The 25600-nt window shown below is 35.6% G+C and overlaps 1 protein-coding gene across 1 annotated transcript in view; it reads left to right on the forward strand.

The window, feature by feature from the left end:
- Positions 1-24905, forward strand: part of Ttc6 (tetratricopeptide repeat domain 6) — a 238690-nt gene extending 213785 nt beyond the window's left edge. Inside the window, exons 28-32 of the mRNA XM_058584485.1 lie at positions 12632-12842; positions 15802-15954; positions 16830-17000; positions 23402-23627; positions 24188-24905. Coding sequence (XP_058440468.1) covers positions 12632-12842; positions 15802-15954; positions 16830-17000; positions 23402-23627; positions 24188-24324 — 898 coding nt within the window. The 3' untranslated portion in view covers positions 24325-24905. The remainder of the gene's footprint in view (positions 1-12631; positions 12843-15801; positions 15955-16829; positions 17001-23401; positions 23628-24187) is intronic.
- Positions 24906-25600: the final 695 nt, after the last annotated feature.

A 25600-nucleotide genomic window follows, 5' to 3' on the forward strand; every position in this document is an offset into this window, starting at 1 on the left:
TGCTGCCTACAGGAGACGCAATTGATAGGAAAAGACATACATAGACTGAAGGTGAAAGGTTGGGAAAAATCATATCACTCATATGGACTTCGGAAACAAGCAGGAGTGTCCATACTCATATCAAATAAAATAGATTTCAAGCCAAAGTTAATCAAAAGGGATAAAGAGGGACACTACATACTGCTCAAGGGAACCATACACCAACAAGTCATAACAATCATAAATATATATGCTCCAAACAATGGTGAGCTATGTTCATCAAACAAACTCTTCTCAAGTTCCAGAATCTAATAGACCACTATACAATAATTATGGGAGACTTCAACACACCTCTCTCACCACTGGACAGATCTTCCAAACAAAAGTTGAATAAAGAAACTATAGAACTCAATAATACAATTAATAACCTAGACTTAATTGACATATATAGAATATACCACCCAACATCAAGCAGTTACACTTTTTTCTCAGCAGCACATGGATCCTTCTCAAAAATAGATCATATATTATGTCACAGGGCAACTCTTAGACATTATAAAGGAGTAGAGATAATACCATGCATCTTATCTGATCATAATGGAATGAAACTGGAAATCAACGATAAAAGAAGGAAGGAAAAATCATGCATCACTTGGAGAATGAACAATAGGTTACTTAATGATCAATGGGTTATAGAAGACATCAAGGAGGAAATTAAAAAATTCTTAAGAGATAAATGAAAACACAGACACAACATATCGGAATCTATGGGACACAATGAAAGCAGTTCTAAGAGGAAAATTCATTGCCTGGAGTTCATTCCTTAAAAAAAGGAAAAACCAACAAATAAATGATCTCACACTTCATCTCAAAATCCTAGAAAAAGAAGAGCAAAACAACAGCAAAAGAAGTAGAAGGCTAGAAATAATTAAAATCAGAGCTGAAATTAATGAAATCGAAACAAAAGAAACAATTGAAAAAATTGAAAAATCTAAAAGTTGGTTCTTTGAAAAAATAAATAAGATTGACAGACCCTTAGCCATGCTAACGAAGAGAAGAAGAGAGAGAACTTAAATTACTAGCATACGGGATGAAAAAGGCAATATCACAACAGACACTTCAGAAATACAGAAGATAATCAAAAAGTATTTTGAATCCTTATACTCCAATAAAATAGAAGATAGTGAAGGCATCGATAAATTTCTTAAGTCATATGATCTACCCAGATTGAGTCAGGAGGATATAGACAACCTAAACAGACCAATATCAATTGAGGAAATAGAAGAAGACATCAAAAGACTACCAACTAAGAAAAGCCCAGGACCAGATGGGTATACAGCAGAGTTTTACAAAACCTTTAAAGAGGAACTAATACCAATACTTTTCAAGCCATTCCAGGAAATAGAAAAAGAGGGAGAACTTCCAAATTCATTCTACGAGGACAACATCACCCTGATTCCTAAACCAGACAAAGATACTTCAAAGAAAGAAAACTACAGACCAATATCTCTAATGAATCTAGATGCAAAAATCCTCAATAAAATTCTGGCGAATTGGATACAAAAACATATCAAAAAAATTGTGCACCATGATCAAGTAGGATTCATCCCTGGGATGCAAGGCTGGTTCAATATACGGAAATCAATAAATGTTATTCACCACATCAACAGACTTAAAGATAAGAACCATATGATCATCTTGATAAATGGAGAAACAGCATTTGACAAAGTACAGCATCCCTTTATGTTCAAAACTCTAGAAAAACTAGGGATAACAGGAACATACCTCAATATTGTAAAAGCTATCTATGCTAAGCCTCAGGCTAGCATCATTCTGAACGGAGAAAAATTGAAGGAATTCCCTCTAAAATCTGGAACAAGACATGGATGCCCTCTCTCACCACTTCTGTTCAACATAGTTCTCGAAACACTGGCCAGAGCAATTAGACAGACGAAAGAAATTAAAGGCATAAAAATAGGAAAAGAAGAACTTAAATTATCACTATTTGCAGAAGACATGATTCTATACCTAGCAGACCCAAAAGGGTCTACAAAGAAACTATTAGAGCTAATAAATGAATTCAGCAAAGTGGCAGGATATAAAATCAACACGCATAAATCAAAGGCATTCCTGTATATAAGCGACAAATCCTCTGAAATGGAAATGAGGACAACCACTCCATTCACAATATCCTCAAAAAAAATAAAATATTTGGGAATCAACCTAACAAAAGAGGTGAAAGACTTATAAAATGAAAACTACAGAACCATAAAGAGAGAAATAGAAGAAGATCTTAGAAGATGGAAAAATATACCCTGTTCATGGATAGGCAGAACTAACATCATCAAAATGGCGATATTACCAAAAGTTCTCTATAGGTTTAATGCAATGCCAATCACAATCCCAATGGCATTTCTTGTAGAAATAGAGAAAGCAATCATGAAATTCATATGGAAAAATAAATGACCCAGAATAGCAAAAACAACTCTAAACAAGAAGTGTGAATCAGGCGGTATAGCGATACCAGACTTCAAACTATACTACAGAGCAATAGTAACAAAAACAGCATGGTACTGGTACCAAAACAGGCGGGTGGACCAATGGTACAGAATAGAGGACACAGAAACCAATCCACAAAACTACAACTATCTTATATTTGATAAAGGGGCTAAAAGCATGCAATGGAGGAAGGATAGCATCTTCAACAAATGGTGCTGGGAAAACTGGAAATCCATATGCAACAAAATGAAACTGAATCCCTTTCTCTCGCCATGCACAAAAGTTAATTCAAAATGGATTAAGCAGCTTGATATCAAATCAGAGACACGGCGTCTGATAGAAGAAAAAGTTGGCTACGATCTACATACTGTGGGGTCGGGCTCCAAATTCCTCAATAGGACACCCATAGCACAAAAGTTAACTAGAACCAACAAATGGGACTTACTCAAACTAAAAAGTTTTTTCTCAGCAAAAGAAACAATAAGAGAGGTAAATAGGGAGCCTACATCCTGGGAACAAATCTTTACTCCTCACACTTCAGATAGAGCCCTAATATCCAGAGTATACAAAGAACTCAAAAAATTAAACAATAAGAAAACAAATAACCCAATCAACAAATGGGCCAAGGACCTGAACAGACACTTCTCAGAGGAGGACATACAATCAATCAACAAGTACATGAAAAAATGCTCACCATCTCTAGCAGTCAGAGAAATGCAAATCAAAACCACCCTAAGATACCATCTCACTCCAGTGAGATTGGCAGCCATTCTGAAGTCAAACAACAACAAGTGCTGGTGAGGATGTGGGGAAAAGGGTACACTTGTACATTGCTGGTGGGACTGCAAATTGGTGCGGCCAATTTGGAAAGCAGTATGGAGATTTCTTGGAAAGCTGGGAATGGAACCACCATTTGACCCAGCTATTCCCCTTCTTGGTCTATTCCCTAAAGACCTAAAAAGAGCATACTACAGGGACACTGCTACATTGATGTTCATAGCAGCACAACTCACAATAGCAAGACTGTGGAACCAACCTAGATGCCCTTCAATAGATGAATGGATAAAAAAAATGTGGCATTTATACACAATGGAGTATTACTCTGCATTAAAAAATGACAAAATCATAGAATTTACAGGGAAATGGATGGCATTAGAGCAGATTATGCTAAGTGAAGCTAGCCAATCCCTAAAAAACAAATGCCAAATGTCTTCTTTGATATAAAGAGAGTAACAAAGAACAGAGTAGGGAAGAAGAGCATGAGAAGAAGATTAACATTAAACAGGATGAGAGGTGGGAGGGAAAGGGAGAGAGAAGAGAAATTGCATGGAAATGGAAGGAGACCCTCAGGGTTATACAAAATTACATACAAGAGGAAGTGAGGGGAAAGGGAAAAACAAGGGGGAGAAATGAATTACAGTAGATGGGGTAGAGAGAGAAGAGGGGAGTGGAGGGGAGGGGAGGGGAGGGGGGATAGTAGAGGATAGGATAGGCAGCAGAATACAACAGACACTAGTATAGCAATATGTAAATCAGTGGATGTGTAACCAATGTGATTCTGCAATCTGTATATGGGGTAAAAATGGGAGTTCATAACCCACTTGAATCAAAATGTGCAATATGATATATCAAGAACTATGTAATGTTTTGAACAACCAACAATAAAAATTATAAAAAAAAAGAATTAGAGGTGTTTTTATTTAAATTTATTAACAAAGGAATATAGTTACTGGACCTTTAAAGGTGACTTTGGGTAAAAGGCCTAAATTGGGATAGTACCTTTTATTTTATAAAGACAGTAAAACATAGTAACTGTTACCTATTTTAACCCAGCAACTTTTGTACAATCCATTTCATTAAGTGATTGTCATTCTTTTTTTCTGTTTTAATAATTTTTACTTGTCTGAAAAGGGCCTTTACTTATCTCCATCCTTCAAAAATTTTAAATTAATTAATTTATTTTAATTAGGTATATATGACAGCAGAATGCATATTGATTCATTGTACACAATTGCAGCACAATTTTACATTTCTATGGTTGCACACTATGTAGCATTACACCTTATGAACAGTCATACGTATACTTAGGTAATGATTTCCATCTCATTCCACCATCTTTCCTGCACCCTCTCTCCCCCTCCTCCCCTTTGCCCAAAGTTTATCCATTTTTCACATGCCTCCCCCTTCCCTGTTATGGATCAGCATCCACTTATCAGAGAGAACATTCAGCCTTTGATTTTTTGGGATTGACTTACTTTGCTTAGCATGATATTCTCCAACTCATCCATTTACCTGCAAATATGTTATTTTTATTCTCTTTTAATGCTGAGTAATAATCTATTGAGTATATATATTACAGTTTCTGTATCCATTTATCTATTGAAGGGCAAGTAGTTTGCTTCCAAGTTTAGCTATTGTGAATTGAGCTGCTATAAACATAAATGTGGCTGTGTTACTATAGTATGCTGATTTTAAGTGTTTTGGGTATAGACCGATGAGTGGGATAGCTGGGTCAAATGATGGTTCCATTCCAAGTTTTCTAAGTAATCTCCATACTGCTTTCCAGATTGGTTGCACCAATTTGCAGTTCCACCAGCAATGTATGAGTGTGCCTCCCCCCTACATTCTTGCCAACATTTATTATTGTCTGTATTCTTGATAACTGCCATTCTGACTGGTCATGAAATTCATTTGGAAAAATAAGAGACCCTGAATAGCCAAAGCAATCTTTACCAAGAGGAGTGAAGCAGGAGGCATCACAATACCAGACTTTAAACTATAGTAACAAAAATGGCATTGTATTGGTACCAAAATAGACATATAGACCAATGGTACAGAATAGAAGACACAGAGACAAACCCACATAAATACAGTTATCTCATATTAGACAAAGGCACCAAAAACATACAGTGGAGAAAAGATAGTCTCTTCAACAAATAATGTTGGGGGGACCTAGAAATCCATATGCAGTAAGATGAGAATAAATACCTGTCTCTCACCATGCACAAAACTCAACTCAAAGTGGATCAAGGATCTAGGAATTAGTCCAGAGAAACTGCATCTAATAGAGGAAAAAGTGGGCCCCAATATTCATCATGTTGGATTAAGCCCCGACTTCCTTAACAAGACTCCTAAGGTGCAAGAAATAAAATCAAGAATAAATAAATGGTATGGACTGAAACTAAAAAGCTTCTTCTCAGCAACAGAAACAATCAATGAGGTGAACAGAGAGCATACATTTTTGGAGCAAATTTTTTGCCATGCACATGTCAGATAGAGCACTAATCTCCAGGATATATAAAGAACTCAAAAAACTTAACACCAAAACAAAACAAACAAACAAAATCCCAAAAAACCAAATATCCCAATCAATAAATGGGCTAAGAAGCTGAACAGATACTTCTCAGAAGAAGAAATACAAGTGGTCAACAAATATATCAAAAAATGTTCAATATCTCTAATAATTAGAGAAATGCAAATCAAAACAGAAATTGTCATTTTTAAGAAGAGATGGAGTAATTGATGACTGATGCATTTGTTTTGATGGGTGTGTGCAGATAAAAAATGTCCAAGGTCATTGCATTCTGTTAAAACTAAAAAGAGTACAAGTTTCTGTCCACATCTTTCCTATGTTTAGCAACTGTTAGAGTCAGTAAGTTTCTCTGTGTGTCAGTTCACAATCTCTTATGAAATGTAATCACTGGGTATATATGGCAGAGCCTTCCTAAGCTGGTACTGCTTTGCAATTCCAAATAACCAACTGTCATCACCCAACTAGGATCTGTATTGTTCTTCAATAAAAGTAGAATTTAAATCAACAATAAATCCTGTTTACTCAGAATCCCAATTCCATGTGTATTGAGTTTTAACAATTTTACTGAACTCAACATCAAAGAATGTTTACTCATCAGTTATATTTATTTTAGGAAAACTATTTTTTGCTTTTCAAGGTGAACTGTAACATACTATGGCAGTATGGTTTGTAACTATGGGGACTTGCTTTTGGTGTCTTATGGTAGGAAAAGCAAACTTTTCTCACTTGGAAAATTTTATAAAAGGAATAAATCTTTAAATTTTAGGGCTTTGATCTTTGAACTTATGGGATTTCAGACTTTTGAAGTATCCTTTGTATATCTCTCGTTCTCACTCGTGTGGTTGCTAGGAGACAAGATTCCTTAGCTTGAATATCCTACTTGTTGCCCAATTTAATCACCAAGAGTGTTATGATGGAGTTAAGTTTTAGATCTCTTTGAGAAAGCCACCTTCAGATTTAAAAAAATAATAATATAGAAGGCAATTACTCCCTTATATAACCTACACATTTTTTTTCAGAAAATTTATTTTTACTATTCTTAATATTTGCATAATTTAAAAAAATCTTTAATTCTGAAAGCCACATTCTTTAGTTGGGGAGGTGTTTGTGATTTATTTGTACAACTCAGTAGGGCACATCTGGTCACGTATGTGATTAATGTGGTAAAGGCAGTGGGCCTTTGTGTTTGTGGCCCAGTGGGTAAGTTCAGCGCATGATTTATTGTTAGCAGACACGAGAATCAGGCACCCTCGTGCATGATCACATTACTGTAGATTAAAAGAAACACATTTTATTTTAGAAAAACTTTTAAAATATACTTTTATATTTATAGTAACAGATGCTTAACAATTTGTATCTCTCTGAGCATGCACCTTGATGCAATGTAGATATTCTGCCACATTTTTCCATTGGCTAATTGCCATGGGATGACTTAACAAGATCTTCTACCTATAGAACACTTTGATTAACACATCTCCAGAAAAGTGAAATTGCTGTTTCTTCATGGATTTCGTATCTTTTTTTTTTTCTTGTCTGTTGGTATGGGAAGCAGGGGAGTCTGTCTTCGTCTTTGTCACCTCCTCTGGACTTGATTTTAGTCATCATCAATTTTGAGGTGATTTCCAAGTGGCTTTCAAGATTCACTTCCAGATTTACGGTTCAATGATTATTTACTTTGTTCCAGCAAACTAGATGCTCATTGAAGTTAATGCTGATAACTAGAGAGGTATGAAAAATAGCATCAGTCATTGCCTTTTGGTAACACACAACTTAGATGACATTGTGGTTTGCCTCGACTCACTGACTCATAGTTTTTATGCTTTTTTTTTTTGTAATTGGTTAAGCTATACAAAAAGACAGATTATAGGGGCTGAGATTGTGGCTCAGTGGTAGAGCACTTGCCTAGAATATGTGAGCACTGGGTTTGAACCTCAGCACCACATAAAAACAAACAAATAAATAAAATATAGGTTAACAAAGAAAAGAATGTTTTTCCTTAAAAAAAAGAAGACAGATTATGTTTTATAAGCCATATATTAGAATGTGCACTTACATAGGATTTTAAATTTCTTTCTAGGTAAGAGTGGGGGTGTATATGATGCAATTTGAATGTTAATAAACTAGTAACATTTCAGAGATTTACAGGAGGACAGGGATTGCCCTGGAGATTTCAGTACACATCATCACCATAGGTATGCATCATAAGTAATACTTTACTAGCCATTAATAGAATTGCTGAGTATAACACAGCTTACCAGGCTATGATTATGGCGTACTGAATGATGAAATATAATGAGAAGGTACCTGGGAAGGCGTCGTGACCCTACATTAGCAAACTTTTGCTTCTAAAATAGTGCCAGTTGGCAAGAAAGAGGAGCACAATTTCATTATAAACTACTGGAGGGAAACCTGTGATTTCTGAGTAATGACCACGAGGTGAACTTAGAAGCTGCCAAGTGGCTCGAATACATGAATGGTAACTCTACCTGTCTGGACCATCAAAAGCCAAGCTCTTCTAGTGCTCCAGTGTTGATTCTTGTGTGATCTTCTAGCACAACACTTGGTGCAGTACTTTTGGATAGTGTTTGCCAAAACGTCACACTTCAATTGTTTTTCATGGTGTAAACAAACATTAAAAATACTTATTCAAAATTATGATGGGACATTTCTTTGGATTGAACTTCTATACTACCCCACACCCCAACTGAACAAAAATCAAAATGGAGTTACTCCTGCTAAATGACACCTAATCAAACTAAACTTTGAGGAAATAGATATAAAGGAGACTAGTCTCCCTGCCCAGCCAACTCAGCGATTCCAGACTGAGTCATCATAATAATGAAATACCCTCTGCTTTTAACCCTGAGCTCCAAGCTCCAAAAAGTAGCCTCAGGTATACTGATATTAACAAGTTTTTTCCTCACCTATTGTTCTTTTTCCTTGTTTCTATCTTTTTAACCCCACTATTATTTCCCAGTGGGACTGGAGACCTAATAAGTCCATTTATGATAGTGACAGAGTGAGGTCAAGGCACAACATTCTGGTCAGTGGGCAATTTTGAGAGGTTGATCAAAAGGGAATAGGTTGACTAAATGGGAAGAATTATTAAGTTTAGCCTAAAGCTACTTCCCTCCACTGTAACCTATCATGATGTGTAAGCAGGCGGTAACCCATTTTTATAAAAAAATTACCAAGTCCCTGCCAATCACAAGCAACCAACTGCTCAAACATCACATAGGATAGAAGTGAGCTGGAACCAACTATGCTGTCTCTACCTCACTTCTCCTTTCTGTATGTCATTTTCTTTTCTCAATTTGTACAATCTGCACATTTTGGGGGTGAAACTTTTTGAGCCATTTTGGGTCTAGACTGCTGCTCAATTCTAGTATCACAAATAACACCAATTAAGACCTGAAAAACTAATTCTTTTGGTAATGTTATTTTTACAATGTGAGAAATGAAATCACTTTTCACTTTCAAAATGAGCAACTTTCTGAACCTTCCAGACACATCAAGGGGGAAAGTCTCAGATAAGAAAGCTGAGAGTTTGTTTGCTGGGCGCAATGGTACATGCTTGTAATTCCAGCGGCTTGGGAGGCTGAGGCAGGAGGATTGTGAGTTCATAGCCAGCCAGCCAGGAGCTAAGCAACTCAGTGAGAACCCTGACTCTAAATAAAATAGGGCTGGGGATGTGGCTCAGTGGTCGTGTACCTCGGAGTTCAATTCCCGGTACCAAAAAAAAAAAAAAAAAAAAGCTAAGAGTCTTTTTTTTTTTAATTGTTCTTTTTAGATACATGATAGTAGAGTATATTCTGACATATTATAAATACATAAAGTATAATTTATTTTAATTAGGATTTCATTCTTGTGGTTATACATGCTGTGGAGTTTCACTGGTGGTATACTCTTATATGAACATAAGAAAGTTATGTCTGATTCATTTCACTGTCTAATGAAATGAGGAAGGTTCCCTTCCCTTCATTCCCCTTTGTCTAATCCCTGAACTTCTATTCTCCCCCGCACCCTCATTGTTTGTTAGCATCCACATATCAGAGAAAACATTTGGCCTTTGTTTTGGGGGGATTGGCTTAGTTCACTTAACATGATAGTCTCTAGAGCCATCTATTTATCAGCAAAAGTCATAAAGTCATTCTTTTTTTTTATAGCTGAGTAATATTCCATTGTGTATATATAACACATTTTCTTTATCCATTCATCTGTTGAAGGACACCCAGGTTGGCTCCATAGCTTAGCTATTGTGAATTGAACTGCTATAAACATTGATGTGGCTGCATCACTACAGTATGCTGATTTTAACTCCTTTGGATATATATACCGAGGAGTGGTATTACTGTATTAAATGGTGATTCTATTCATAGTTTTGTTGAGGAATCTCCAAACTGCTTTCTAAAGTGGTTGCACCAATTTGTAGTCCCACCTACAATGTATGAGTGTACGCTTTCCCCCATATCCTCACCATCATTTGTTATTACTTGTATTCTTGATAATTGCCGTTCTGACTGGAATGAGATGAAATCTCAGTGTACTTTTCATTTGTATTTCTATAGTTGCTAGACATGTTGAACATTTTTTCATATATTTGTTGACCATTTATATTTCTTCTATGAAGTATATTTCTTCTATGAAGTTCAGTTCCTTTGCCCATTTATTGATTGGCTCAAAAAGTAAGATCAAGAATCAATATATGAGACACTATCAAATTAAAAAGCTTCCTCACATCAAAAGAAACAATCAAGAATGTAAAAAAAGAGCCTAGAGAATGGGAGAAAATCTTTGCCACTTGCACCCCAGAGCATTAATCTCCAGGATATATAAAGAACTTTAAAAAAAACTTAAAAAAAACTTAACACCAAAATACCAAATAACCCAGTCAATAAATAGGCAAAGAGTTAGTCTTTAACAATTTTCTATCTTTATAAGAGATGCCACAGTCCCTAGGTTTGGTGTGCTGTAGACCACAGCATCCATTTCTAATTTTATTTATTTCTAGGAGTACCATCTGTTTGTGGCATTACATACTGATTTTTCTATTTATGGTATTGCAATTAGATTATATTTTAAAATACATTCAGTTAAGTGAAAAAGTTGACTTAAAGGAAATATTCAGTAGATGATAGTGCAGGTGGGAAACAAAGTTGGGTAGCTTTCAGCACAAAAGGACTGAAGTTTGGGGAACACTGTTTTAAGGTACTCTTGAGTAATATATAGGATACAATAGTTTCTAGAACAGTTGCCCTGGGTTCCATGTATTAATGTGTGTGTTCAGGCTTGGAGTCCAGATCTAAACCAGAACATGAAAATGAGTACTAATTTTCCAAGGTTGTAATGAGGACCAAATAAAAGCTTATGAAGAACACTTACCACAGAGACCTCACCCATCACCACCAAGTAGATTTCAAGATGCCATAAGACATAGCATCATTTCTCCCAAATTTCCTTTATAAAATACAAGAATCCCAGGGTAACTGTTCTAGAAAATACAATATTTTATGAAAAAAAAATGGATAAAATAGTGACCCATTTTATTATATTTTGAATACAACAGCGTAGTTGAGATTCAAGCTCACTGGCTCTCCTGCACCCACTATAGTACACTTTAAGTAAAGAATGTGAGTGGAGGTGGCTGTGTGAAGAAGCACAAATTTTGAAGTAAGCCTTACCTCAGTTTGAGTCTCAGGTATTTACTCCATGCAAAGTTAGTTTGTTACTTATTATGCCATTTCCTATGTGAAACTTTTCTGGGCCATGATTTTCTTTTCATGTGTGAAATGTAGTCATAAGTAGTTTACAGAACCAAGTAGAATAGAATATGGAAGGCATTTAGCACAGTGTCTGGTAAGTAAATAGTGTCCCCATTTTTTTTAAACCCGGACTCTTTCCATATTGAGACTAAATATAATTATTAGATATGCAGGCGAAATGGAAAAGTGACTTTATGTGTCCCTGAACAAATATTTGATTCCTTCAAAGCCCTCACCCCACCACAAGAGACTAACTAGGGAGGCCAGAGAGAATTATCACTGAGCCACATAAATTCACAAGTTAATAAGTAAAATGCACTTCTTCCTCTCCTTTCCTCTCCTTGTTTCTGCAGTCAAATAGTTCTTTATAAATCTGAAGCAAGAACTCACAGTGATGAAAACTTGGTCCCTTTCATATGTATATTAAATACATACAAATAAATTTATTTTTAATATAAATCATGCATCACTTACTGATAGGATAAGTTCTACGAGACACATTGTTAGATAGTTTCATGGTTGTGTGAACACCATAGAGTGTATTTACATAAAGTGAGAGGGTCACGATGTCACTAGGTGATAAAGTCTTAAGGGACCACCATTGCATATGTGGTCTGTAGTTAACTGAAACTTTGTTAGGCAGTACGTGACTGTAATTTACATGGAGTACATTGTCAATAAGAGCACAGGCTTTTTCCCTATTGGTAATTGATAGCTATTAAAACAAGGTTGAAGAATGCCATTCAGACTTTTATCACTTGAAAAAAGAATTCAAGATTATTATCCCCTCACATTTCTGTTGTAAAAATGGCTTTTACTTCCCTTTCTTCTTTTACCAAAATCTTTTGAGAACCTGTCACAGTTCCTTAGATCATATAAACTTATGTACCTCCTTCTTACAATGGATAATAAAAAAATGAAAGATTTTCTTTTATAAGGTCCAATGTAATTCTTTTTGTAAAAGTCATGTACAGGAAAATATTGATTCTGTTATTAGAAAGCATCATTTCACCAGAAGGCACCAATATTTTCTTCCTTCCTTCCTTCCTTCCTTTTTTCTTTTCTTTTTTTTTTTCAGAATTAAAGAGTATGAAGATGCTGTCAGTTTCTTCACCTGGGCTCTTAAACTTAACCCACATTTTCTGGATGCTCTTGTTGGCCGGGGGAATTCCTACATGGAATATGGACATGATGAAGCTACCAAGCAAGCACAGAAGGATTTTCTGAAAGCATTGCATTTTAATCCATCATGTATAAAAGCCAGAATCAGTCTATGCTATAACTTGCAGGTAATATTATATAATAACAACTTAACCACTGACAAATTGTTTGGACAGGATAAAGAATATATTTGGCTCATTACTTGTGATGGGGATAAAGGCAATTTCTTTGGTTATGAACATTGACCTTTCCCTTACTTTAATATGCAGAACAGCCGTAGGGTGCAGGGGTTTGTTTAGGGTACAGGGGGCCTGCCTGGAAGAGCCTTGGAACCTGAAATGCTAGTCAGAAGAGGATCCTTGGAACTTGAGTTTCTTTAATGTTTGAACCCCTCCCTACTCTTATAAATAGCTTTTAAAACTTACCAGATGAATTTCACATATGAAATTCATCTCTAGTTTATATCTTGGCTCCATAGGTTTTGTCCTATTGAATTATTGAAAAAATAAATAAGGAGATAAACAATGTATGAAAGTTTTGAAGAGGATTCCAGCTGTGCAAGGGGTCAGATGATTTATAGGGACTTCTGGAGTCAGTCATCTTCCAAATGGCAGTGGACTAGGCCTTGCTGGGAAGATCTAGACAGGCATTTGTCCCTCCAGCAGGGAGGAAGGGTGCTACACTGTGGGGAGCCATGCAGGTCTCCACACATAGTTTCTATGACACTCTGGCCTGTCCTGTGCACTGAAATTTCACAACTCACTCAGTGATTTTCAATAATAAGAGATGCAGGGACATTTTTGGAATAGAGTAAAAAATGTGCTATATTTTCCGTGAGAAGGAACTGAGCAATTGTACGTCTTCTTTTTATCTCCTTTAATATTCAAAAGATTTTAAGTAATGGAAAAAGACTGTGTTCAAATTATTATAATCTGTAGATATCTCTGTTAATAATATGCCCCTAAAGTTTGCTGCCTTTTCATTCATAAACACACAATTTTGACTGATCTAAGGCTGATAACATTGGAGGTGTTTGGGATTGTTGGCTATAGTGAGGTATTCTCCAGAACTTATTAATAGGGAATTAAGATTGCCTTCTGAGAGTTAAACATAAAATTAGCCATTACTGGATCACATTAGAATTTGTAAAGCGATGAGGTGACTGCAAAGCAGTTAGAGCTGAAGATATCCAGCGGCATGTGTCAGCATCATGGTTCACTGCATTTAGCAGGTGTTTACTGCATACCTGATACAGGCAGGAACTGCATTAGCCTAGGGATACAGCAGCGAGAAAGATATGCTGGTTTCTTCTGAGAGAGTTTACTTCCTATTGGAGAGACAGGCACTAATAATCAATTGCATGAATAATGATTTGATTATAATCATGATAAGTGCTACAAAGACAAGCAACGGTCTTTAGTCCAGGGGAACCTAGGTTTGTTTGAGGAGTGTGGAGGCTTTCTGAAGAATTAGCATTTGTGTGCTGAGATGTGAAAGATTAGTAACTATTCAGAAGTAGGGGTTGGGCTAGGGTATAGTGTTCCAGACTGAGGGAGCAGCCCATTGGAAAGCTTTGAAAGAAAGAGATGGAGGGTTCAAGGGGTAAGATGTTATGGGCAAAGGGAGAGTGGTTTGAGATGAGGCTAGAAAATTAAATAAGGGCTGGTGGTGAAGATCTTGATGTCCAGTTAAAAATGTGACCAGCACTAATTAGAGAAGTGACATTGAAGATTTGCATTTTATGAAGACCTCACTGCAAAAGGATTGAAAAGCACATCTGTATAAAGGATTGAGTCAAGAAATGAAAGACTGATTAGAGAGAGTTTTAGGGCCACATGAGTACTGTCCAGGGGAAAGAGTAACAATTTATTCAACAGATACTTACATATTCCTTTAGTGTTTGCCTACCAGGGGGGATATATAAGGGAGCACAACAGTTGCTGTGAGGAACAGATGACAGATAAGAGTCTGCAGTTTAATATTCCAATAATCTATTCTCAATTTGCCCACTTCCTTGTTTAGTAAATGAACTTTTGATGACAATATGGATTTCCAAGTGGTTTATGCAGAGAGAAAAGATTTGCCTATCAAAAAGCAACGTTGGGCTGGGGATGTGGCTCAAGTGGTAGCGCGCTTGCCTGGCATGCATGGGGCGCTGGGTTAGATCCTCAGCACCACATAAAAAAAAGTAAAATAAAATAAAATAAAATAAAGATGTTGTATCCACGAAAAACTAAAAAAAATAAATATTAAAAAAATTCTCTCTCTCTCTCTCAAAATAAAAATCAAGGTCTATTTCCTTTAGTAGGGGCATTTCTTCTTAGCTTTCTGTGATAATTGCTTGGCTCAGCTTGGTGTTAGTCTCTGAGATTCAGACAGGTTAGCTTTTTGAGCCCATGAAAAAAATGACAGAGCTGGACTATGCCAAATTCATTAACTCACTTAATGAGGTGTTTGGAAACTGGTCTTCTCTAGGACATACTTTGACATCCTATTTAAGGTGCCTCTCCTGACCATTTTCCTGTTTTTTCCACTTGGTGCTAAGTTTGGTATACACCACACAAGCTTAGTAAAGTTATGAACATTTTTCTTGGAATATGTATAATGGTCCTAAAATTCCAGATGCTGTTCAATTTATCAAAATATGTTTTATCTATTTATGAAACACATATTGATTTTACTTTATATATCATGCATATGTTATATAACTGGAATTCAGTGCCAAGCAAATAAACATAATCCCTGCCTATGTGTTTGGAACTCAGTGTAAACTGTTCAGCAATTGTTAGACTCATTGGTGTTTCACATGGTGGCCATGGTTTAATGTTGCCTCAAATTGGTATAAGAGGTGACTCTCTAATTGAACTTATTTTATTTAATTAAAATTTCACCATAAATACTCAGAGGTAATTAGTCAATGGAATGCACTCACAGTATAGTCTACCTTCTTGTTTAACATATCTTAGATTTGGTACCATATGCGCTTTAGTAGTATCACATGCCATAGATTTTGGGTGAGGTAGAATCATAAGCATTTGTCATGTTATAGACTATTTCTTATTTCATGAAATCAAAAAATTATTTTAGGCCCAAGGAAAATTCCAGAAAGCTTGGAATCATTTTACTATTGCCATAGAAGTTGATCCAAAGAGCTACCTGGCCTATGAAGGAAGAGCTGTGGTTTGTCTTCAGATGGGTAATAATTTTGCTGCCATGCAGGATATTAATGTTGCCATAAAGGTAAAAATCTACTTAGATTATGTTATTATTAGCATAAATTAACACCATTAATGAAACGGTCCAAGAAAGAACTTCTCTGTTACCTTTTTAAAGTGACTTGTGGAAAAAATATTATTTTTGGAGGAAACAGTTTTTTTTTCTTGAGTAGTTCGCAGGGTTGAGAGTTATTACGACTTGAGATTTTGTAATCTAAATGCATTTAAAATGAAAAAATAAACTAATTCCTGACAAACATTGATTCTTCTTAGTAAATGCAACTTGTAAGTTTCATAGGACATGAACATTATCTTGTAATACAAAATGAATGTAAAACATAAAACAATGTTCTAGGTCTGAAGGAACTAAAGAACTAAAGAAAGAGTAAGGTAAATCCCCAGATTTTTCCTGTAGAGAAATTTCAAATAAAAATCTCCTATTTTGAATGTAGTGACAGAAATTCTTCTTTTCTTCTAGCTTTTGAATTTGGTTTCTGTAGATTTGGGTGAATGTCCTAAGGTTTGAGATGAGAAAAAGGAAAGAATTTAAAGATAAGTACTACTGCAGAGGACAAATAAGTGTGTTAACTATTCAATTTAATTTCTCTCTAGTTCAACATAGGTAAACAGATAAGTTTTCCCTCTGCAGCTATTCCTTGGCAAGAAACTTAGTAAAGCACCAAGATTATTTGCTTTATTGCAACCAAATCAACAAAGTGTTGACACCGAACCAATTTCATACCAAGTCCTTTCTCAAAATATTTGCTCTAATGGGGTTTTACCTACACTATAAAATTACTTGTTTCCCACAAGTATATTTCATAATGTTCATTTCTGCGACATGAAATAAGAAATAAATACTATTCCCAGATGCTAAAGACTCTCACTATCATGTTGCAGATCAATACCACAGCAGAGTTCATAACAAATCGTGGTGTGATTCATGAGTTTATGGGCCAAAAACAGAATGCAATAAAAGACTACCAAGCAGCAATTGCTTTAGACCCCAAGTACTCACTGGCTTACTTTAATGCCGGAAATATCTACTTTCACCACAGGCAGTTTTCTCAGGTAATGTGAGTTTTCCTGAATATTTTCTTTTGGACAATAAATACTTTCTTTGTTATATATAGTTTGACATTGCAATCTTTACATCTCAAACTAATAAATGATTAGCTTTTCTTTAAAAACATAGTGTTCTCTTTCATAACAATGTTTATAATTATCCAGTATATGTTTACACCTATATGGATTTATTCTCCTTAGTTTCATCAAATATTCGATGCTTGTCCAGAAACATTTTTTTTTTTCCCCTGAGTGTCAGACTTCCTTTGTTATATTCACTGTTACCAGCTTTCAGCCTGGAACCTTCTATTCTCCTCTATTTCCACCTCCACTTGGATGTCCTTCAAGACCCTCTTGATGGAGCTGCTAACTCAGCTTAGCTTATACCTTAAATTTTATCAGTGAGCATATGATTGGGAGGAAGGAGGCTTGGATTGTAGTTCTGGTTTTGTGTGACCCCTTAATCTCTTTTGGCCTCATTTCCTAATGCTTAAAATGAAGGGATTAGGATATTAGATGATGTTTTCTTAGAACTTATTTATTTGAATTATAATGCATTTACATGATTCAAACTCTTGCCTTTCTGATTGTTTATTTTTTTATCTATAATTACTCTTTTATCTAATAAACTGAAGACAAACAGAACAAAAGAGTAAGTTAACTCATTGTCACCCTTTATTTATATTGTGAAAATTTATTTAAATTATGTCTTTTTTTTCCCCTGAGTATTGTTTTGGCAGTATCTCACATATTTTGGTCTATAATTATTTTTAACTTGAGTAAAATACACACCACATAAAGTTAACTTTCTTAACTATTTTAAGTTTATAGCTCAGAAGTATTAAATATATCCTGTAATGCTTTTATTAATTAATGTTTTCCTAAAAATTTGCACCTGCAACTTTTACTTCCTCTTTGACTAAAGAATAAATTAACTGGACATTTATTCACATAGAAGAGTTTTAATAGTCTCTATATGTCTTTATGTGTATTTTAAAGGTGTCTTAATCTATAATCTATAATCTATTTTCCATGTTTTTTTTTTTAGTTTTCAGAGTTTTTCTAAAAACAAGAGGGCTTATAGATTTCCTCTAGTGATTGCCTTTATAAAAATAACTTTAATACCCTCATTTCTTTACTTATTTAATTCCTGTACTTGGAACAACAACAAAAACATTACCTTGTAACCTCCTCGTCCTCATTAACATAAGAGCATAAATCAATAACCCTAATCTTAAAAAAAAAGAAAAAGAAAGGAAGAAAGGAAATGAACACAGGCCCTCACAGCCCGCTCAGGCAAGCTCCTCCATTCCTTCACGGCCATTCTTAGTTGAAGTCTTTGGTATGCCATCTGTCTGTCGGTTTCTAATTCACCTCACAGGCTCTCGGCAATCCTCTCCACCTGAGCCTCTGCCCCCACTGCTCCTCTGACAGTGTTCTTGCCTCCCCTGTCAGGGACCTCCTCCATCCTCCTCTTACCTGACTTCTCAGCAGCATTTGACCCAGGACACTTTTCCCTTCCTAAAGCTCTTTTGTCTCGGGGTGACACCATTCTATCCTGTCTTTCTCCCTACCATTTTGGCTGGCTGCTTCTCTCCTCAGTCTGCTTTTCTGGCCCCTCTTCTCTGCTTCTTTTCTGAGTTGGTGATACACCAGGGCTTGCTCCTGCCTCACTTCTCTCTACACTTGTTTTTGCAGATCCATCTCTAATATCCTCACTATAATAAGATCCTAAGATCTTTAGGGGTAGGAACCATACTCAGAGAGTCCATTTCTTCCCATGATTTATGCCTCCACCTTTTTTTCTCATATTTATCTCCTGTTGTTAAAAGTGGATATTTTGTAAGTGCCTTAGAGCCCCAAATGATTTGATTTCTATGCCCCCTATCTCCAGTCCAGCTTTCTTTGAATAAATCCTCTCTCAATTCAAGATGTCATCTGAGTCCAACAAAGTCAACTATCACTGTCTCTTTCTCATCTCATTTCCTTTATCTAGCCAGCCATCTAATCTTTTCCATTTAACTTCTTAATTTCTTTTCTTTCCTCCTAAATATGTCCGTTTTGTTCCATTTCTACTGCCATTGCTCTTACTTTTTTTCAAGTTAGAGGTCATGGCCTTGACAGCTGTTACCCCTGTGATTGGCCAGTGGACCTCAGTGGGGAAGCTAGATGCTGAGGCAGAGTTATGGAAGGTAAAATTCTGTAAGGTGTGGATGAGGTTGTCCTCACCCAGATTTCAGTCAAGCTGGGAGACTAGTGTTTCCCAGGCAGAAATGCCAAGGTCAATTGCCTTAAATGTTACTAATCTCATCACCCTCCTGCTGAGTTCTAAAAATGTTCTTTAGCATTGTAAAGTTAGTAAATGAGATGAAGACAAACAAAATGCCCAGGGTGATTTCTGGTTTCTGTATATGCTTCCATCTGCATGAAAGGATGATCATTACCTTTCAAATTTATTTCTTTGATAACTCTATGGACCATTCCATACAAAATTATTTGTTTAGATCCAAAGTGTAGCTTGAACTTTAAAATCTTTAAAAAGTACAACTCTATTTTCCCCACATTGCAGACACATTAACTGGGCAATATTTCATCTAAAATATTTTCCATCTTCAGTCTTGATGCATTGGATGTGTGAGTTTAAGAGTGCACACACATCTAGGGTCAAGCAGGATTTGAGGATAGCTATTCAGCCATGTCCCCATGCTCTGGCCTCTTTGTGGAGAAGAGGGCCTCTACGCCCTTTCCCTTCCAACGGCTCACCCTTATTTCTGACTGTATTGGAAGTTTTAGGCTCAAAAGAAAGTGTCCCTCAAAAGATCACTTGGCGAGGGCGGTGGCGCTGGGGTTGTCGTTCAGTGGTAGAGTGCTTGCCTTGCACACATGAGGCACTGGGTTCAATCCTCAGCACCACATAAAAATAAATAAATAAAATAAAGATATTATGTCCACCTACAAATAAAAATATATTTAAAAAGATCATATAGGGCTGGGGTTGTAGTTCAGTGGTAGACCACTTGCCTAGCATGTGTGAGGCACTGGGTTCGACCTCAGCATCACATAAAAATAAAGGTCCATTATGCCCATCTACAACTAAAATAAATATATTTTTTTAAAAAAATCACATAACTTCCAGAGGGTTAACGCATGTATGTGAGCTAACTTCTCTTTTCTTTAACTAGAGTCTTAATATTTTAAAACCCTATTCAAATGGGCTACTTGCATGAATTATGAACTACAGGTGAATTAAAAAATAATCAGATCTGCTTTCTAATTAATTAATTACATACATATGAGAACGTCAAAATAATTGTTAAAAAAATCAAGACCTATAATTGCTTTAGCCTTTAATTGTTTTATACTCCTATACTTCTGATAACCTCATTAAATTTATATGTTTTCGATCTTCTAAGTAATATGTTTTGGAAGCTATAATAAAAAGTTTACATTTTTTGAAGTTAGGTGCACTCTGGTGTTTTACTGATAAGTTCTTTCCTTTTAGCCAAGATAGGCATTTACTTCTATATGATTGAAGTCATGCTCTTGTGATGTATTATTGTGCAGCCTTTATTGATCATTTATTGGTGAATTAAAATGAAGCCTAAGTTACTTTATGAAGAAAGTAAAGCTTGAAGTCATCCCCTACCTCATTTCTGATGACTGTCAAATGCAGCCAGAGCCTTCTCTTCAGGAGTGAATCCTCTTCAATGTCTTCCCAGATGTCCCCATCAAAACAGATCCTTAAATTGCATTTAATTATAGCATACAATAGGTGCCATCCAGAGCATAGAAATGCCTAGGGAGAAAGTAAGAAAGTAACTACAATTGTGATCCAATTGTCTTTCAAAAGTCAGAGGAAACTACTTTCATGGAGAATTTCCTGAAGACTGTTATCTCTTCATTTATAGACATCAGAAGAAAACCGATATATCAGTAATAATTGATTGCATCTTCACTACATTATGGATATTGTTCTCAGTACATTACATATTAACTCACTTCATCCTTTCAACATCAATGTTGTCAGTGAGTTTTTTAAAACAATTTTGTAGTTTTTGTTTTATAGATGAAGAAATTAATGCAAACAGAGCTTTAGTAACTCACCCAAGGTGGAGGCAGAATTTGAACCCAACAATCTGGCTCCCTGGTCTAAGCTGCCACTACCATGTGACCAGTATTTATATCACCCAGGATGGAAGTGAATTGAGGATTGGTCCTGGGAAACAGAGGGAAATAGTTCAGTGAGGGAGATGGGAGAAAATGATCAGAGAGGTGGACCAGGGAGAGCCCATCCTTAGGACAGAGAGGATTTTAAGAAGGAAGGAGATATGAAGACTGTTTATGTCACAGAAATGCCTTGGGAGAAAGTAATTGGAAAGTGTCCTTTAGATTTGAGAACATCTACAGCCTCAGGAGGACTACAACATAGGAAATAGGAGGAGGCCAATAGAAGGTTGGTTGTGGTGGGTTGGGAAAAAATAGTTTATTCTCTCCAATTACTTTTTATTCTATTTTTTCCCAACCCACCACAATCACTTTCCATAACTTAGTTTATTCTCTCCAATTACTTTTTATTCTAAGTTATGGAAAGTGATTTTCCCTTGAGGGTGAATTTTAAAGTAGGAACCCAATTTTCATCCATCAGTGAGTTAGAAGAAATTCCTAATTTGAGTAGCAGGGTATCTAGGCAGCATCTCAAGCTATGTATGGTTAAAAAAAATCCCATATTATATATCAATACACTATTAAAACAAAATATAAAGAATTACTAGGAATATGATCATACGCTCAGATTCATAGCCATGTCAAAATGCTATGGAAGCTACTTAGTATTTCAGTTTTGGATCTTACCTCTTTGCAGGCTTGTAGCAACTAGTTCTTGGACCCTATACCACATTTTGAGGGTCCCTTTGTGAACCAAAAAGTCATAATGAGGTTAAAATAAAAGTAATGACAGTTTTTTTTTGGGGGGTGCATAATAGATCTGTAAGTTGGAAGACACAGTTTAGTAAGAAACAAAACAAGTTCCATCCACAGGTAGAACTGGATTTCTAAAGGGAAAGTTAGGGAGAAACAGGATGAGGTGAAGTGATTTGTTTGAACAATTTTGATTGGAGCTGATAGTTACGCAAGTTGTTTTGAACAAATTTAATGGGAGCTGAAGTTCTTTTCATACATTAAGCTATTCTTGATGGATTGCTAGGGGGCTGTTGGCAGGGTATGATTTGTAAGCAGTAAGTCTTTTAAAGCAGTCAGCAAGTCAACAGACATTCTGTGATTGGGAACTGTTGCAATCTTTGGTCTTGCAAGCTCATTCTTTCCAGACAAAGTTAACTTCCAATAGCTGGAAGTTGAAGATTGAGGAATTTGTATCCATGAGGTAAACCAGAGCCTCTCAAATGGAGTCTCTGAGACTCACACAAGAAGTTTTGCTGTTTCTTGAGCAAACTGCAGCCTTCTTAATTTTTATTGACCTTCCAAGTCAATGATGAATTGTGAATAATCTAGAGTTTTTGATTTTCTCAACAAGATGTTTTTTTTTCCTTTTTTTCTTTATAATTTTTCATAGTATAACTGAAATTTTAAATCAAAAGTTTAAACCTTCTTTGAAAATTCATTTCTCTGGTCAGCTCTTACTATGCTTTTATATGTAAAATGTTACTGGCTTAATTTGTATTTATTTTATCTTCTTGTTTGGTCTTTTTCAATTTACTTTTTACCATTTGTAGCTGCTGTTGTTTTGTACATGGATATGAGATTTGGGTGCCAGGTAGTGGGGGCATTTCTCCCAGTAAGGAGAAATATTTTATCATTGACATTATTTAGAATTCCCAATATATGGTGTTATGGTTTGGATCTTAAATGTCTCCTACGGCTCAAAGGCTAAAGGCTTTGTCACCATCCTGTGGCACTACTGAGATATGGTGGAATCTTTAGGAGGTGGGGCCTAGTGGAAGGAGGTTAGGTCATTGGGGGTGTGCCTTTAAAGGTGATACTGGAACCCCTATCCCTTCCTCTCTCTGTTTCCCAGCTGCCATGAGGTGATCAGCCTCCTCAGCCATAGGCTCCCACCATGATGTTGTTATGCCACATGCCATCACAGGTCCAGAGCAACAGGGCCAGCAGGGACTGAAACCTTAGAAACTGTGAACCAAAATAAATCCTTCCTGCCTTTGAGTTGATTATCTTAGGTATTTTGTCATAGAGACAGAAAACCACCTTTTGGTTTTGTTATTTATTTTTATGTTCTCTATAGTAAATGCACCAATATATCTGGGATGAAATACTTCTACTGCCTACTTGGTAGATGACTTGTCTTAATTTTAAATTAAAAATAAAAGTGATTCACATTTTTGGACAGCTACCAATTAAAGTACATTCATTCTACTTGTTTTTACATTTTATAGGCCAATGACTACTTCTCAAAGGCTTTAAAGTTTGATCCAGAAGATGATCATGCTCTCATGAATCGAGCTATCACAAATACAATATTAAATAAATATGAAGAAGCAGAAGAAGATTTTGCTTGTGCCGTTGAACGTTGTCCATTTTGGGCTGCAGTATATTTCAACAGAGCACATTTATACTGCTGTTTGGAGAAGTATGAGCTAGCTGAGGAAGAACTGAGTAAAGGTATATTTTTTTTTGTAAGATTATAGCTGTGAATGTGTTTGTTTTTAGACTAAAAAAAAATCAGGTCTATTTGTCTAAATGAATGTACATAAGAATCAATATGTTTAGATGTCATTTTTAATGTAATCAATATAGATTCCTTTAGGTAATAACTTAAAGTTTTGTTAAAGTCACATATAGAGAGTTATTAGGAAAACAATGCCAACCTTTTGAAGAAAGTCATTGTACTGTGGTCCCCTAAATTTGCTTTCTTATGAAGATTAAAATTTTTAATTTTTTTTTTAGTTGTAGATGGACACAATATCTTTATTTTTATTTATTTATTTATTTTTTATATGGTGCTGAGGATCAAACCCAGGGCCTCATGCATGCAAGGCAAGCTCTCTACCACTGAACTACAATCCCAGCCCAAAGATTGAATATTCTTAATTTAACTGAATTTCACATTTAAAGAAAAATGTTATCAAATGAATTATATCAAAATTCTCATAAAATTTTAGTTTTAAATATGGAGCTAGTTTGAGTGCACAGACAAATCTTGAATGTATTTTCTTTTGCAGCTCTGTCTTTGAAGCCTAATGACACTCTAGCATATCACCTCAGAGCAAAAGTTCGTGGTAAAATAGGTCTGATTGAGCAAGCTATGGCTGACTACAACCAAGCACTTGATCTTGAAGACTGTGCCTTACATACATGATTACATAGACTACTGTGGTTTCTACAGTCATTTACATAGCAGTTCTTTCTGAAACTGAAATGTGTTTTTTGTTTAGGAGTTTAAACTGCCTTTGTTATGTATTATTATGCTTACTATTCTATAAACCTTTAATGCATTTTAGCAAAATGTTCATGCTGTACATTAATTATAAACTTTAAATCATTTTCTGCATACTCAGAATATCTCAAGACTCAAAATTCTTCTTGGAGTGCAGGATTTAAAGGGGATGTTTCTCCAGGAATATTAATGTGCTCAAATATATATTCTTTAAATAAAATAATTTTCTTTGAAATAATACTGTACTTAAAAGAACAAAGTCATAGGCCTTTTCATCAATTCCTTCTTATAACATATTCACAGTACCCAGATTTTTAAAAAGAATTAGCTGATGACTATAAAAAAATTGGAAGTCAAGTACATTTTCTCTTGTTCTTTAAACAACCTCTATTACTAGTCTGGATTCTTCCTGGTACCCATTTTCTTCCAACAGATAAGCTTGTTTCTCTTTTATATGTTGTTTGCCTTCCAGAATAACACCTATAAAGATTTTGAGCATCCTGTTTTCCTGAGATAATCGCTTCTGCTGCTTTAATTCATGAATGTGTAAATAAATGCAGACTTTATATATAAAAATCTTTGTACACTTGTCATTAGTGCTTCATAGGAGTTGATGAGTAAAATATTAAAACAGTTAAAATTATTCTATTAACATGTTAATTGTATAAATTAAAAGGCTTCACTGTGACATTTCCATCCATGCACATGTCAAGCACTGATATAAAAATTCCTTATAGAATGTCTTTGAAGGATCTTTCAATGAATCGGAGGAACCCTCCTTTTACCCCTCTGATAATAACAAGGCTTCCTAACAATTTGTTCAAATTTTATTTCACTCAGTTTGTTTTCCTTCTTGCTGTTTTATTATTCCAGTATACCTCCAGCTCCGCAGAGGCCCATTTGCACTGCAATCACACATTTTGGAAAGAACAATTCTGTTCACTCACTTCCCTTTGTTTTTAGTTTGATGTTCCAAATTTTCACAGTAGAAAGTTGACTTTAGTTTGTAAGCTACAATGCAGATGCTTCACACAATTATAGGATAATTTTCCTGGCATGGAATGTGGGTACACGTGAGGATGAAATCACCCATCCCTAATGAGTTATTTCAGCTGGTGAATCAAGCACATTTAATAAGTGTTTTTTGGCTCCTCTTGCTCTCACTGATCTCCAGACACTTTTGTCACTGACTTAGCCA

This window comes from Marmota monax, unplaced genomic scaffold (genome assembly GCF_021218885.2).
Source record: "Marmota monax isolate L192 unplaced genomic scaffold, Marmota_monax_Labrador192_F-V1.1 WCK01_AAM20220418_F8-fsc00001, whole genome shotgun sequence".
NCBI lineage: Eukaryota > Metazoa > Chordata > Mammalia > Rodentia > Sciuridae > Marmota > Marmota monax.